At 34.1% G+C, this 12,305-nt stretch overlaps 1 protein-coding gene across 1 annotated transcript in view; it reads right to left on the bottom strand.

Annotated features, from left to right (window-relative positions):
• Positions 1–914: 914 nt before the first annotated feature.
• LOC129800277 (uncharacterized) overlaps positions 915–12,305 on the bottom strand; it is a 94,806-nt gene continuing 83,415 nt past the window's right edge. Inside the window, exons 4-9 of the mRNA XM_055844553.1 lie at positions 7,873–8,540; positions 7,251–7,787; positions 7,033–7,189; positions 6,778–6,929; positions 3,000–3,114; positions 915–2,914 (exon numbers count right to left, since the gene is read on the bottom strand). Coding sequence (XP_055700528.1) covers positions 2,710–2,914; positions 3,000–3,114; positions 6,778–6,929; positions 7,033–7,189; positions 7,251–7,787; positions 7,873–8,540 — 1,834 coding nt within the window. The 3' untranslated portion in view covers positions 915–2,709. The remainder of the gene's footprint in view (positions 2,915–2,999; positions 3,115–6,777; positions 6,930–7,032; positions 7,190–7,250; positions 7,788–7,872; positions 8,541–12,305) is intronic.

Below are 12,305 nucleotides of genomic sequence, written 5' to 3'. Positions count from 1 at the left end.
AAATTGGAAGTTATAAAAAATAATTTAAATTAATTATCATTATGAAAATTTAAAAATTCGTCATTTTTGAGCTTAAAAATTTACTATATTGCAAATAGCTAGAGACTTGCAAAAAATATCCTAGATTCTTTCAATCTTCTCCTTTGCAATTACGTACAAACATAAGGAAAAAATAACTTTAGGTAGTCAGGAAAAATTATTTTCTTTATGGGGCAACGGTGTTCCAATCGTCCTTAAAGGGTTAAAGACCACTATTAAAAAAATCTCCAGATGTTTTTTCCTTCCCTCCCTGCCATCCTCGATACCCTCCAAAAACCTGCTTTTTAGTTTATTTCGAAAACGTCTCTAATGATTTCGTTGGTTCTTGGATAAATTTTACAGGTTACCCCAGATGAATATTTTGTCCATACATACCTATGATCGAAAAATTCGCCATTTTGAATTATTGAAGGTCTAAGTTCAAAGACTTTGGAGGGCTCATTTTTCAACAGATTTCTATAAATTTGGATTATTTGGAAAGGTATAGAAATTTTCAATGAGGCTGCATCGGTTTCAATCGGTAATGAATCGATATTGTTTCTGTTAATAAACTTATCTTTTTTTTACAATTAGGGTAAAGTGATATAAGTTAGACATAGTGTTATAAGTTGGACAATTCGCCGGTACAAGTTGGACAGGGCTTTTTTTCTTGATAAATAAGTACAAAATTTGTTTTTAAGCACAAGGAACCAAATTATAAAACTAAAGCAATAAAAATATACAAATAAAAATGAAGTACTAAATTTGTCAAGACAAAAAGCCCTGTCCAACTTGTACCATTGTCCAATTTGTACCACTTTACCCTACTCAACGTTTTCCCTGAATTTTTAATGAAGAAAAATTCCAGCGACTTTTTGAAAAGGAAACACATTGTCTAAATTTAAAATTATTGTATTTTCTTGTTTTCAAATAATATAATTTAAAAATGAGTAACTGAATAAAATATAAATTGTTGAGAGACTAAACCTAGAGAAAAAAATTTTCAATATTCTTCCTAAAATTACAAATTAAAATCATACAATTTCTTATGAAATAAAAACACTTTCATCAAACACAATAGAAAAGTCGATCTTTTTCGCCATTCTCTTTGCTCCATAATATCTTCAATAAAAAAAAGGCAATACATCTTTATCTCATTCTAAATGCTACAGTGAACAAGGATAATTAAAAAAAAATGAAGAGACAAGGAATAATTCTGTTATAATATTTTGACTACTAAAAATGTAAAATCTAGAACGATTGATTTTATAAAAATTAACAGACTAAAATCTTTTATCATAGGCTCACACATCATCTCATTCATTATTCTTTTTAGGTTGCATTTTTTATTTATTGTTTGATTGAACTTTTTTTGTAAAAAATATCCCTTAAAATTAAGAGTTTTCGAATATATTCGGATATTGATTTGTCTATTTCTTTCGGTATGACAACACTACATCATTCTCAAATATATAAATTTCTAAATTATACCTAGTAAATAGTTGTTTTTTTTTCTTTTTCAATTACATATGTATAAAAAAAAAGCTTCAGGCAGTATCGGTTAGTTATTCAACATTTTTATACACTAGATCCTCTTTTGTGTATCATTTCTCAAATGTTTTCTTTAAAATACCTATTAACACTTTGTGATAAATATTTATTTTTCATTTTTATATTTCTGTTTTTTTTTCTTTTATTATATGGTAATCATCTTGTTATTTCAACAATATGTTTCTTTTCTATTTCTTATTCTTTGTGTTTGCTTAATTTTCATTTTTTTTTCTATTCAGAATACAAAGTGGAGTTAAATTTCTTTTGTGCTTCCTACTCATTTACTTTTTTACAATAATTTGGCACAGTTTTTTTTTAAGGTCCCACCATAGTAAAAATTAGAATATTTCACTTTATTCTCTACTTGGTTCTTCCTTATTGTTTTCTTTTTGTATTATCTCTTTCTCGTATATAACTTTTAATAATTATAATTATTATAATAAAAAGAAAGGTTTTATCAAAACAATATTTTTGCCTTTATCACGATTTATTTTCTCAGACTTCTTTTATACATGAATTTTCTCCCTATTTTGTTTCAAAAAGAAAAACTCTAAATTTTTCTTTTGGGGAAAGAAAGGGGGATTTCTTTTCGAGAGATTTTCCATTTTCAATAATGGATATAATTCTTCTTTATTTTTTTCACCTCTTAAAAAAAACTTGTCGATCTTTCAACTTGAGAAAGAAATTCTTAAATGCTAAGGATTTTTCTTTTTTTTTCGTGTTGTAAAATAGTGAAAATAGTTTTTTAAAAAAATGATCCTCACGAATAAAGGAGTGTTGAATACTTCAATGAACAGTTTTTATCGTTTTTTTTTAATATTCCTAATAGATATTGTATTTTTGCTAATTTCAGTGTTTCACGATTTTTTGTTTCGTCACAAAATCACAAATAAAACTCCCGTCAAAGTGTCTTAAAACCTACCATGTACTTTGATATCTTTTATTTTCAGTTAATTTCTATGGCGCTTTCATCTTTAACATTGTGATCAAATTCGCAAGAATTGTCTCTTAGTAAAATTCAACAACTTTTTTTTTGCATTCATCTTTACTTTAAAAACTTTATGTTATAGCGTAAAAATACCTGTTTTATGTTCTTTTTCTTCGCGACTTGGCGCGTTTTTGGGCTGGACCAGCGAAAGGTCACTTGGGACACCTAACGTAGCGGAGGACAATGTAGCCGAGAAGGCGGAAGACTATGAGGAAGGCCACGAGAACCAGGGTATTGAGCCAGAGGGGTGCTGTGCAGCCTTGAGCATCGAGAATGGCATCAACAGGGATGTACTTGTTAGTGGTGCCATCTGGGTTTTCTGTCGTGCAAATTGCGAACTTACTCTGCTCGCCACAACTGAAAGATCAATTCAAAATGAGGTTAAGTTTTATATAGACTCGGTAATTTTGAGGTTATGGCTGCAAAAGAACCAATTTCTTACACAATAGGCGGTCCTTCGCTGAATTCGAGAATTTGCATATTCTGATACGCATAGTGGATCATCGATGTAAATCTCACCCATTCAAGCCACGAGGGAAATCTCGTCGAAAGGTAACCTAAAAAGAATTTAAAAGAAAGAGTTGTAGTAAATCGATAACTACTTATTCTTTTTAAACATTCATTGAAATCTAAAAGCAAGTATTTTCCTAAAGAGAATTAATTTATCAGTCTGATATATTTCGAAAAATAATTATTTCATAATGTTCGCCGAAATAATACAAGGACTACAAGTAAATTTGTTTAAGTCGTGGTGAAACATCTGCAAATTTTTTACAAGGAAAAGTGAAAAATAGCTTCAATTTTTATTTGGCTTGACGAGCCCCTGTTCTAAGTTTCCTTCAGAAAATTATACATTTTTAAACAGTTAAAAATTTAATGAGAGAACAATGAAAATTAACAATTTTGAGGTTATATTCAATAAAATCTAACCTAAAGTTGGCTTTACAGTTAAAATAATATGGAACAAATCACTAATTTTTAGAGTAGGAACAAATTTTATTGTTTTAACCTTATATATTTAAAATTGTTTTGATGAACAGTAAATTGTTTATTTTAATCCTTGCTCCTTATTTATTGTTATTCATTTGAACGTCTCAGATGTACATAAAAAAATGATTTACCTAATATATTTCGCTTCCAAACGTAGGGGAATGTTGGCATGGTTCGCACAGAGTGAACCTTCAAACAACGTAAATTTTCTCTTTGTTTACAAAGAGCTAGTTTGTCATTTCTTAACCATATGATAGATAATTATCAAGCTCATGAATCGAGATTAGAAATTGTAAGTCAACTCTTTGCAAACAAAGAGAAAATTAACATCGTTTGAAGGTTTACTCTGTGCGAACCATGCCTACATTCTCTTATAAGTATATAATCCCACGGAACATAATACTCTTGCTAGCTGATTATTGTTTTTAGTGAAATTTGAAGTTATATTTCACCATAGTGTTACACTATGATTTCACTTAACTTTAAGAATCTAAGTTGTAGAAAAAAAAATCCGAAGCTTCGAAGCATAAATGGAATTTTATCAATTGCAAAATATTTATTTAAATTCAAAATACAGCAAAAAATATATTTTTTTTATTTATTTTACTGTTCGAACTCAAAGAGAGAGCAGTTACATAATCCGTTTTTTTGTAAAACCAAAACCAGTTTTTCCTGTTTTATTTCAAAAACGACTTTTTCGATTTCTTTTATTTTCAGAAATTTTTCAGAGGTATCCTAAGCAAACATTTTGTCCATACATAACTATGACCGGAAAATTCGCCATTTTTAATTATCGAACGCCAAAGATCAATCATTTTGAAAAGCTCATTTTTAAACCGATTTGATTAAATTTGGATTTTTTGGAAAGGTATTGAAATTTCGAATCCGGCTGCATCGGTCTTCATTGGTAATGAATCGGTTAGATATCGATAAGGTTTTTTTTAATTTATCAATCAATTTAATCCGTAGTAAACCAGTATGGTAATAAACCCGAAAACCATTCCAGAAAATATTTCACGGAGAGCTCTTTCTCGTGAGTTCGAGCACTTAAACTTCTTTTTTTATTATTGTACTGGACTCTTCTGGTTATTATTGTATATTATTCGGTTTACAAATTTAATTGATTTATTAATGTGTCGTCAAAAATGTCCCTTGAGACACTTCAATCTTTTGGATCGGACGGGCCTGTAACTCACAATTGTGACAGTCGGTTCAGAAGTCTCATCACCCAAGAGCCAAACGCTCCGACCCCTCTTAACAATAAATTGCAAAACGGACTGCCTTTAGCAAATAAAACCTAATGTAATGGAATTTGCAATAAGACAATAACTTATAGTCTTTAACCCTTCAACGACGAGATACTTTTTACGGAATAAAAATCAACAATAGAAATTAAACTGAGAAACATAATCAATGATAAGTTTTGCATCTAACCTTGGAAAGTCCAACAGAGTCTAATTCGGTGTATTTTGTACTTCTATGAACGATAGGGACAAAAATAGCCCAAAAATTTAAGTAATTTTTCTGACGATACCAATTAATAATATTTTTCGCTTTAATGAAAAATATTACGTATGAGTATTGTAGTTTTTATTGCCAAAAGGGTTCTGCTTTTTTTTAAGTATAAAAAATTAATAAAATCAATTATAAATTTGAGAATTTGAAAATTCGCCATTTTCGAGCTTAAATATTTACTACATAGACTTGCAAAAAATATTCTAGCTAGATTCATTCGACCTTCTGCTTAACAATTATGTACAGACATAAGAAAAAAATAACTTTAGGTAGTGAGGAAAAATAATTTTCTTTATGGGACACCGGTGTTCCAATCGTCCTTAAAGGGCAAAACTTTTTTCCTTAACCTTATTCCTTAACTTACTTAATAAGCAAAAAATGAAGTTAGATTTAAAAAAAAAACAAATATCAGCTCTTTATAAATTTAATAGTTATCAATTTTCTAAAATTAAAATGGAACATTGTTCCGTGATAACAATTGATCATATTTACCAAACCTTTAAAGGATTTAAACTGCCTATTATAAAATACTTCCCCAAACTGATCCTAAATTTAAATCTCGCTGAAGCTTTTTAGGTTATAATTTTAAGTTATTTCAAAATCTCAAACAACACTGAGTGAGAGAAATCCGAAAAAGTTAAAATAACATTCCGGAAATGTTAATTTTACCCTGCAGTATTGATCCGAAATCGGTGTAAATATTTTTTTAGGTGCATTGGGGGTTAAAGTTGTCCTTTTTCATGGTAATTTTACCCTTAACTCTTTCGCGTCTTTAGGGTCATATATGACCCGGGGAAAAAAGTTTCTTTTTGGCTATTTACATTAATTGAAATATAACTGGAGTCTTGAGAAAATGAGCCAAGAATCTTACATCCTTCTATTATGATGTCGTGCACGAACAGATAGATTTCAATTAATGTAAATACCCGAAAAAAACTTTTTTCCCCGAGTCATGACATTACCCTAAAGACGCGAAAGAGTTAAAAGGTGTAAAATTAACATAAAAATTTATTAAATTTATTAAATAACTTTTATTTATTTATTAATAAATTTTATTTATTAAATAACAAATTAAATTAATTCTGAACAAAAAGAATTTTAAAATAATTCAACGTGCTTTATTTTTCTTATACATTTCCTTATTAGTTCTTGAGCTTTCCATAGGAATTAAGACATTTTTTGGACTTGAAAATAACTTCACAAGATCTTTTAAAGAAATCGCAATGGATTTCAGACTGAAGGTTTATCTTTGTTCCCGAAGATCCCGATTTTCAAAATTAGAAGCTATGATTTCTCAAGATTTAGGATTATTGTCTGTAATTTACAAATCCTGCCGAAATTTTCTCGAAAAAAAGGTTTGATAAGAATTTAGAGAATTTAAAGCTATACAGTAGGCTCACTCTCAATCGGGCATATGGGGCAAAATGTCATCCAAATGATCGAGAGTTTCGGGCGTCAAAGTCATTGTAAATTCCACAAAAAGCGCTCAATTATAGAGAATCACGATAAAACAAGAGGAACTACAGCGAATTTGGGCAAATTTGCTTCATAATTAAACGTAAAAATAGTCAACAAAATTTTGTGCCCGATTGAAAAAGAGCCGATTGAGCGAGAGTCTACTGTAGTGCCTAAACCTTACGCTTGAAGATCGTTTAACGGAAAAGACAACCATTCAATAAAGCCACTTATTCCCAAACAAATGAATATGCAATTACCTCCAAATAACTGCGTGGCGAGGGTGTAGAGCGCACTGACGGTGATGCTCAAGTTCATGTCCATGCAGCAGGCACCCACGAAGAAGCCCACACTCTGTGCTACAATTGTATTTAGGAGTAGAAATGCCAACATTGTAAGAAATAAACTTGGACTGCGTGGAAGAGAAAGAGAGAGAACATATTTTTAGCATGTATCCCAAAAAAATTTTCCATCAGGAAATTGAGTAGGATGCAGAGATGATTTGTGAGATTTACCTGCTGAATCCAAGCATTGGATAACTAATTAAATGGTAAACTGCTGGTAACGTTATAACTAGTGGTAATTCTCCGACCATTTTGGCTATGTAGTACGCCGAAAGGCGGTAGGCGCCCGATCGACGTTCCTTGCTGATCACTTCACGTTCTGGAGGAACTGTGAGGAGACGGGGAATTAATATGGGGTTGACCAATTAGGGGTGGACGAGGGAACTTACAGGAGCTGAGGGCTCCGAAGAGGGCGAAGAGCATCCAGTAGGTCTGTGAGAAGAACATCCACCCTTGAATATCATGTAGGGATTCTTCTGTCTTGGGTAACTGGAACCACAGGGCACCCGCCATCATGCCCAGTCCAATGGTTTGCAACCAATTGAGCCTGGACAGCATTCTTGGTCTGGCTTCTTTGAAATTCCGCTGTGACAGCACCTTGAATTGCGTGTAGAAGCTGGTGGGGTAGCCTAGCCAAAAGTCACCATCGTGACTGTCACTAGACGCTGAACTTGAGTGAGATTGCGTTTCCATCCACAGCTGTTTGCCCTCCTCAGACTGTGTCTCCTCAATTGGTGCAACACCATTCGCTACAATTCTATCATCCTTGAGAAGACTATGAAGATGCCTGAAATCAACCATCACTACGCCATCCTTCGTAAAATGGTCCTGGTTCAGCTCACAAGGGTAGGAAGAAGATTTACGAGCAGCTCTAGCTGCCTGGATGATCTTATCTCGCACCTCAGGCGATGATTTTATTTGTTCAACTGCAAAAGAATCCTTAGAGTTAACTTTTCGCATTTATCTCAAGTTAAAAGCTTCCAAAAGATTACCACAAAAATTCCAACTTACGGATAAAGTCAGCAGGATTATAATGGCTTTTCATGGTGAGTCCGATGTCTTGGAAGAAGTCTACGACACGATTGACGTCACCAAAGTACGCCGTTTGACCTCGACAGAGCAATAGCAGTCGGTCAAACATGTGGAACATCTGTGATGATGGCTGGTGGACTGTGATGACCACTGTTTTGTGCTCCTGGGCAGCGTACCTCTGTAATGATGAGATGAGCGAGGTGGCAGCATGTGAATCGAGTCCCGACGTAGGCTCGTCCAGTAGCATGATGGAGGGATTTGTGAGCAGTTCACAGGCAATGTTGGCACGCTTCTTTTCGCCACCAGACAGGCCGCGATTGAGGTAGTCGCCGATCTTGGTATGCTGGCACGGCGTCAGCTCTAATACTTCGAGGATGTGGTCAACGCAGCGCATCTTCTCGGCCCGCGGCAGTTTGTCTGGCAACCTGAGCATTGCTGTGTACTCAAGGGTCTCGCGCAGGGTTAGGCCGGCAAAGAAGATGTCCTGCTGCAGAACATAACATATCCGACGACGCCATTTCTTTGATAGACGCTCCCTGTTGAGCCGAATGGTGCCAGAGTCTATAGAACGCTGACCACTTAGGCAGTCTAGGAGGGTAGTCTTGCCGCATCCTGATGGACCCATGACAGCCAGTACTTGACCCGGTCTAAAAAAATACGAGAAGATAGGCTTATCAAGGACTGTTCTGTATTCAAAATTATGTTGTGTAAAAAAACATAATATACATCACGGCCCTAAACCCTATACTAACTCTTAGGGCTTTGACAGACCTGAGGATTTTTGAATAACAAGAAATACGGATTTGACCTAGATCCTTCTCCTCCTTTATTACTCGGACAACGTTTTGGAGCTCGTTGGCCCCTTCCTCAGGTCTACAATGTATCAAGCTCCGAAACGTTGTCCGAGTAATGAAGGAGGAGAAGGATCTAGGTCAAATCCGTGTTTCTTGTTATTCAAAAATTAATCTACTGACCGATCATCTAATATAGACTTGAGGATTAGCCGAGAGACGTCTTAGCGTAATTATATTAGAAATAATGGTCAGGCTACATTTCTATCACTAATTTCCACTAAGTCATCTCTCGGCTTAGTCGTAAGTCTAGGGCATTACCTTCCTTACCATAATATATAGGATTCATAGCGTTTTTTTTTACAAATCAACAATTTATTAGGTTTCTCATCTATACAAAATGATTCTTCCTTGAGAAATAAACACAGACAATAAGTAATATCTCAATTGAGGTCCACATACGACTGTTAAAAATCTGTAATGATCTGTTTAAAAAAAAAAATAGGATAAAGACGAAGCTGCTAATGTACAGAAATGGTACAATCTTCATGTATTCTTCTGGAACATAGGTACTTAATCAAGGACCCCCAGGAATAGAACAAGCATCATTCCCCTGCCTGTTGTAATCAGAAGAGCTCATCTATTCCAAGTCCTTAGTAATTGCCAACTGTATTTCCTCCATCCATGTTCGTAAGTCCTAGTCCGCAAAAAAATGCATTTCTGTCTTGGATTTTTATACTATGTAAGCAATAATGATACCGGATCCTATATAACCATGAGAAGTATAAGCGTCACCAAAAGGTAAATGCAATCCAACAGGTTCCCTAAGAAGTGCCGGGAGTGCCTAAAGGCCTAAATAGACTCAGGCTGATCCTCGAGAATATTTAGCCTGAAACGTTTGGCAGTAAAGGATTGGATAAAGCAAATTTATGCTAAGGACTTCTAATCGATGATCCAGAGCCCTTAGTGTATGAAAATTTGGGATAAATCTTTACTGTCAAATTTTACAGGCTAAATATTCTCGAGGATCAGCCTGAGTCTATTTGGGCCCTAAGGCATAGTTTTATAAGGGTGAGGACAACCAAGCTTGGAAAGCATATAAGGTAAGTGTGCCAGATTCTGGCCAGCTTGCAATTTCGGCCACCTTTTTTGTTCCTCGAATTTCCATGAACTTTTAGATTTTACGTACTCTAGAGATTATACAATGCAAAAGAATAACAAAAAATGTAGCTTCGACAAACGAGATGACGTGAAGAAGATATTGGAAGAATTCCCGAAGGGCAAGGAACTATGAGAATGAAGGTGGCCGAAATAGGGCACCAAAGCTATGTCTATATTTTTATTCATTTTAAAATGTTTTAAGAATGATTTTAGAGTAAATAAAGACGATAAACTCTTTACAAGGTTCCCAGTAACATTCTTTAAAAAGAAAGAATAAAAAAATCAATTTGCATTTAAAATATTACATTTCAAACTTAAGACTTTGACGCTTGCATGCAACTATGCCGAAATTTGGCACATTTACCCTAGTACACTACATGCTTCGAGGATACGAGATCTACTCAGCCGTCAGTGGACTGCTATTGTGGACTAGTATTATAACTCATAGAGGGTTTTTTACTGAAGAACAGTATCATGTAACAGTCTCAAGTGACGACGTATCCTGAATCAGGCCGTAAACAAAGTAAGTAAGGATGTATGGATATCAGTTTTCGCAATCCCGTTTACCAATAACCGAAATGTCGCTTCAGAACATTTCAGGTTTTAGCAAGTAAAACATGAGTGGTAGATCGGCTTATCAACCTTATCAACAACGTTCAAGCTGTATGATCAGCTAACGGTACACGTTGACTAATTTTGATCGGCTAATTGCATTGATCAATAACCGTTAAAGGTATTGTGTCTATCAGACGCTATTGCCTAGTTATTTAATTACAACGGTGCCCTTATTAACTTCCTATTTCGGAATCAAGTGGGAAATCTTTCTACAGTTTCGAACGATTTGGAAGCGTGATAGGCTGTAATGATATCCTGTGTTCTCCCCGTATTAGGTATCTAAGTATCTCTTAAAATAGAAGAATTTTTCTAGAGAAATTCTTATCCCTTTTAAGCCATACAGATTTATGTTTGGTTCAGTGCACCCAAGTCCGTAGAAAGGCATAATTACTATATATTGTTTTCGTAAATAATATTGCCTTCCGTATTAATGAAAATAAGTTTAAAGGAAAACCTATATCAATATCATTTGTTTATATGGTTCATATCTTGTTTTCTTCTCACCACCAATTTGCAGTACATTGTTCTAGAAAGTCTTCTTCACCTTCCTAAACTTATTCCCAGAGTTTAACATCCATTTTCAAACAATTTCCCTCATTCTTTCATCCAAACAAACATCGAAAAATGAGGCAAATGTTTGCTAAAAAACATTCACTTTCTGCGAACTTTCGGAAGCTAAGTATATAAGGTGATGTGTATAGTTTTTTTTTTCTTAAAAAAAAAATTGTACAATTATTTCCGTAAACCATTAGAGATTTTCCAGCATGTTCCCTGTTAGACTTCCTGCCACGAAAAGGCACCACCATCTGACCTTTTGGCATCTATCACATACTGTACAGAAATTCCAACACAATTTCCATCCAATATGCTTACATAGAAGTGGAAAGATTGGAAAGTCGCTGGCCGACGCGTAATTTCATCAGCAGACCACACAGTTCAACTAAAAGGAATAAAAAAAAGCATATACGAAACGATGAAATACACTTAATAATAGACCATTCACGCATACACTGATCCAACCGAAGTACATTACGAAAATCCACACATATTGTGTAATAATTGTTTTTGTTATTTTGATCATTTCGAACTGTGTGTCTCTTGGAGATTGCTGCCTTTCCATCTGCCTTTCATCTCTCCATCACAATAAACTACGTCTGGAAAATTGCTGTGACAATCTCTTGTTTGAGAACAATCCAATATACCAAAGACCATGGGCATATAGGGGAAAGGGAAAGGGGCTCCGGAGAAGGCTTAAAAGGGCCTCAAAAGTCTGTCAAATGATTCATTCGCATATATGCAGTCTCTTGAGAGCTTTTGTGACAAAACAACATAAGAATTCACAAACATTCCCCTCCAAGATCGATTGCATAGTCGCACTTGGCCAATGTTTACCAGAATCAACTTCAATGGTTGATTCTCCGCAAGAGTTTTGCTAGGCACCAATTATCGTCCACAAATGACATGCATTTATTCTCAAATAGTGTCATATTTTAAATTTCCATGTCAATTAGTTGAGAGTAATATTTTACGTGAAAAAATCACCTACACTGAAAGAAATTGGTACATACAAACAGGTTTTGTAAAATTTTGTAAATCGTCATGCAAATTTATTATACAATTTATTAGAAAATAAACTCGTTTTCTAAAGGGTTATCATATGAGGTGTTTCTGTAGAAGAGTTTATGATTTCATGTAAACGAACATAATTGCAAGAAATATGCTTGTAGCGCTAGTCGATTGACAATCTATGAGAGTGTCGTTAGAATTGTCTCCAGTCATCAATATTAAAAAAATGTAAAATTATTGTCATATATCCCATTACCCTCAACGGTGGCAGCCAAAATC

This window comes from Phlebotomus papatasi, chromosome 2, assembly GCF_024763615.1.
Source record: "Phlebotomus papatasi isolate M1 chromosome 2, Ppap_2.1, whole genome shotgun sequence".
Taxonomy (NCBI): Eukaryota; Metazoa; Arthropoda; class Insecta; order Diptera; family Psychodidae; genus Phlebotomus; species Phlebotomus papatasi.
Note: the sequence above shows the minus strand (reverse complement) of the source record. Positions and strands in the feature narration are given on the sequence as shown.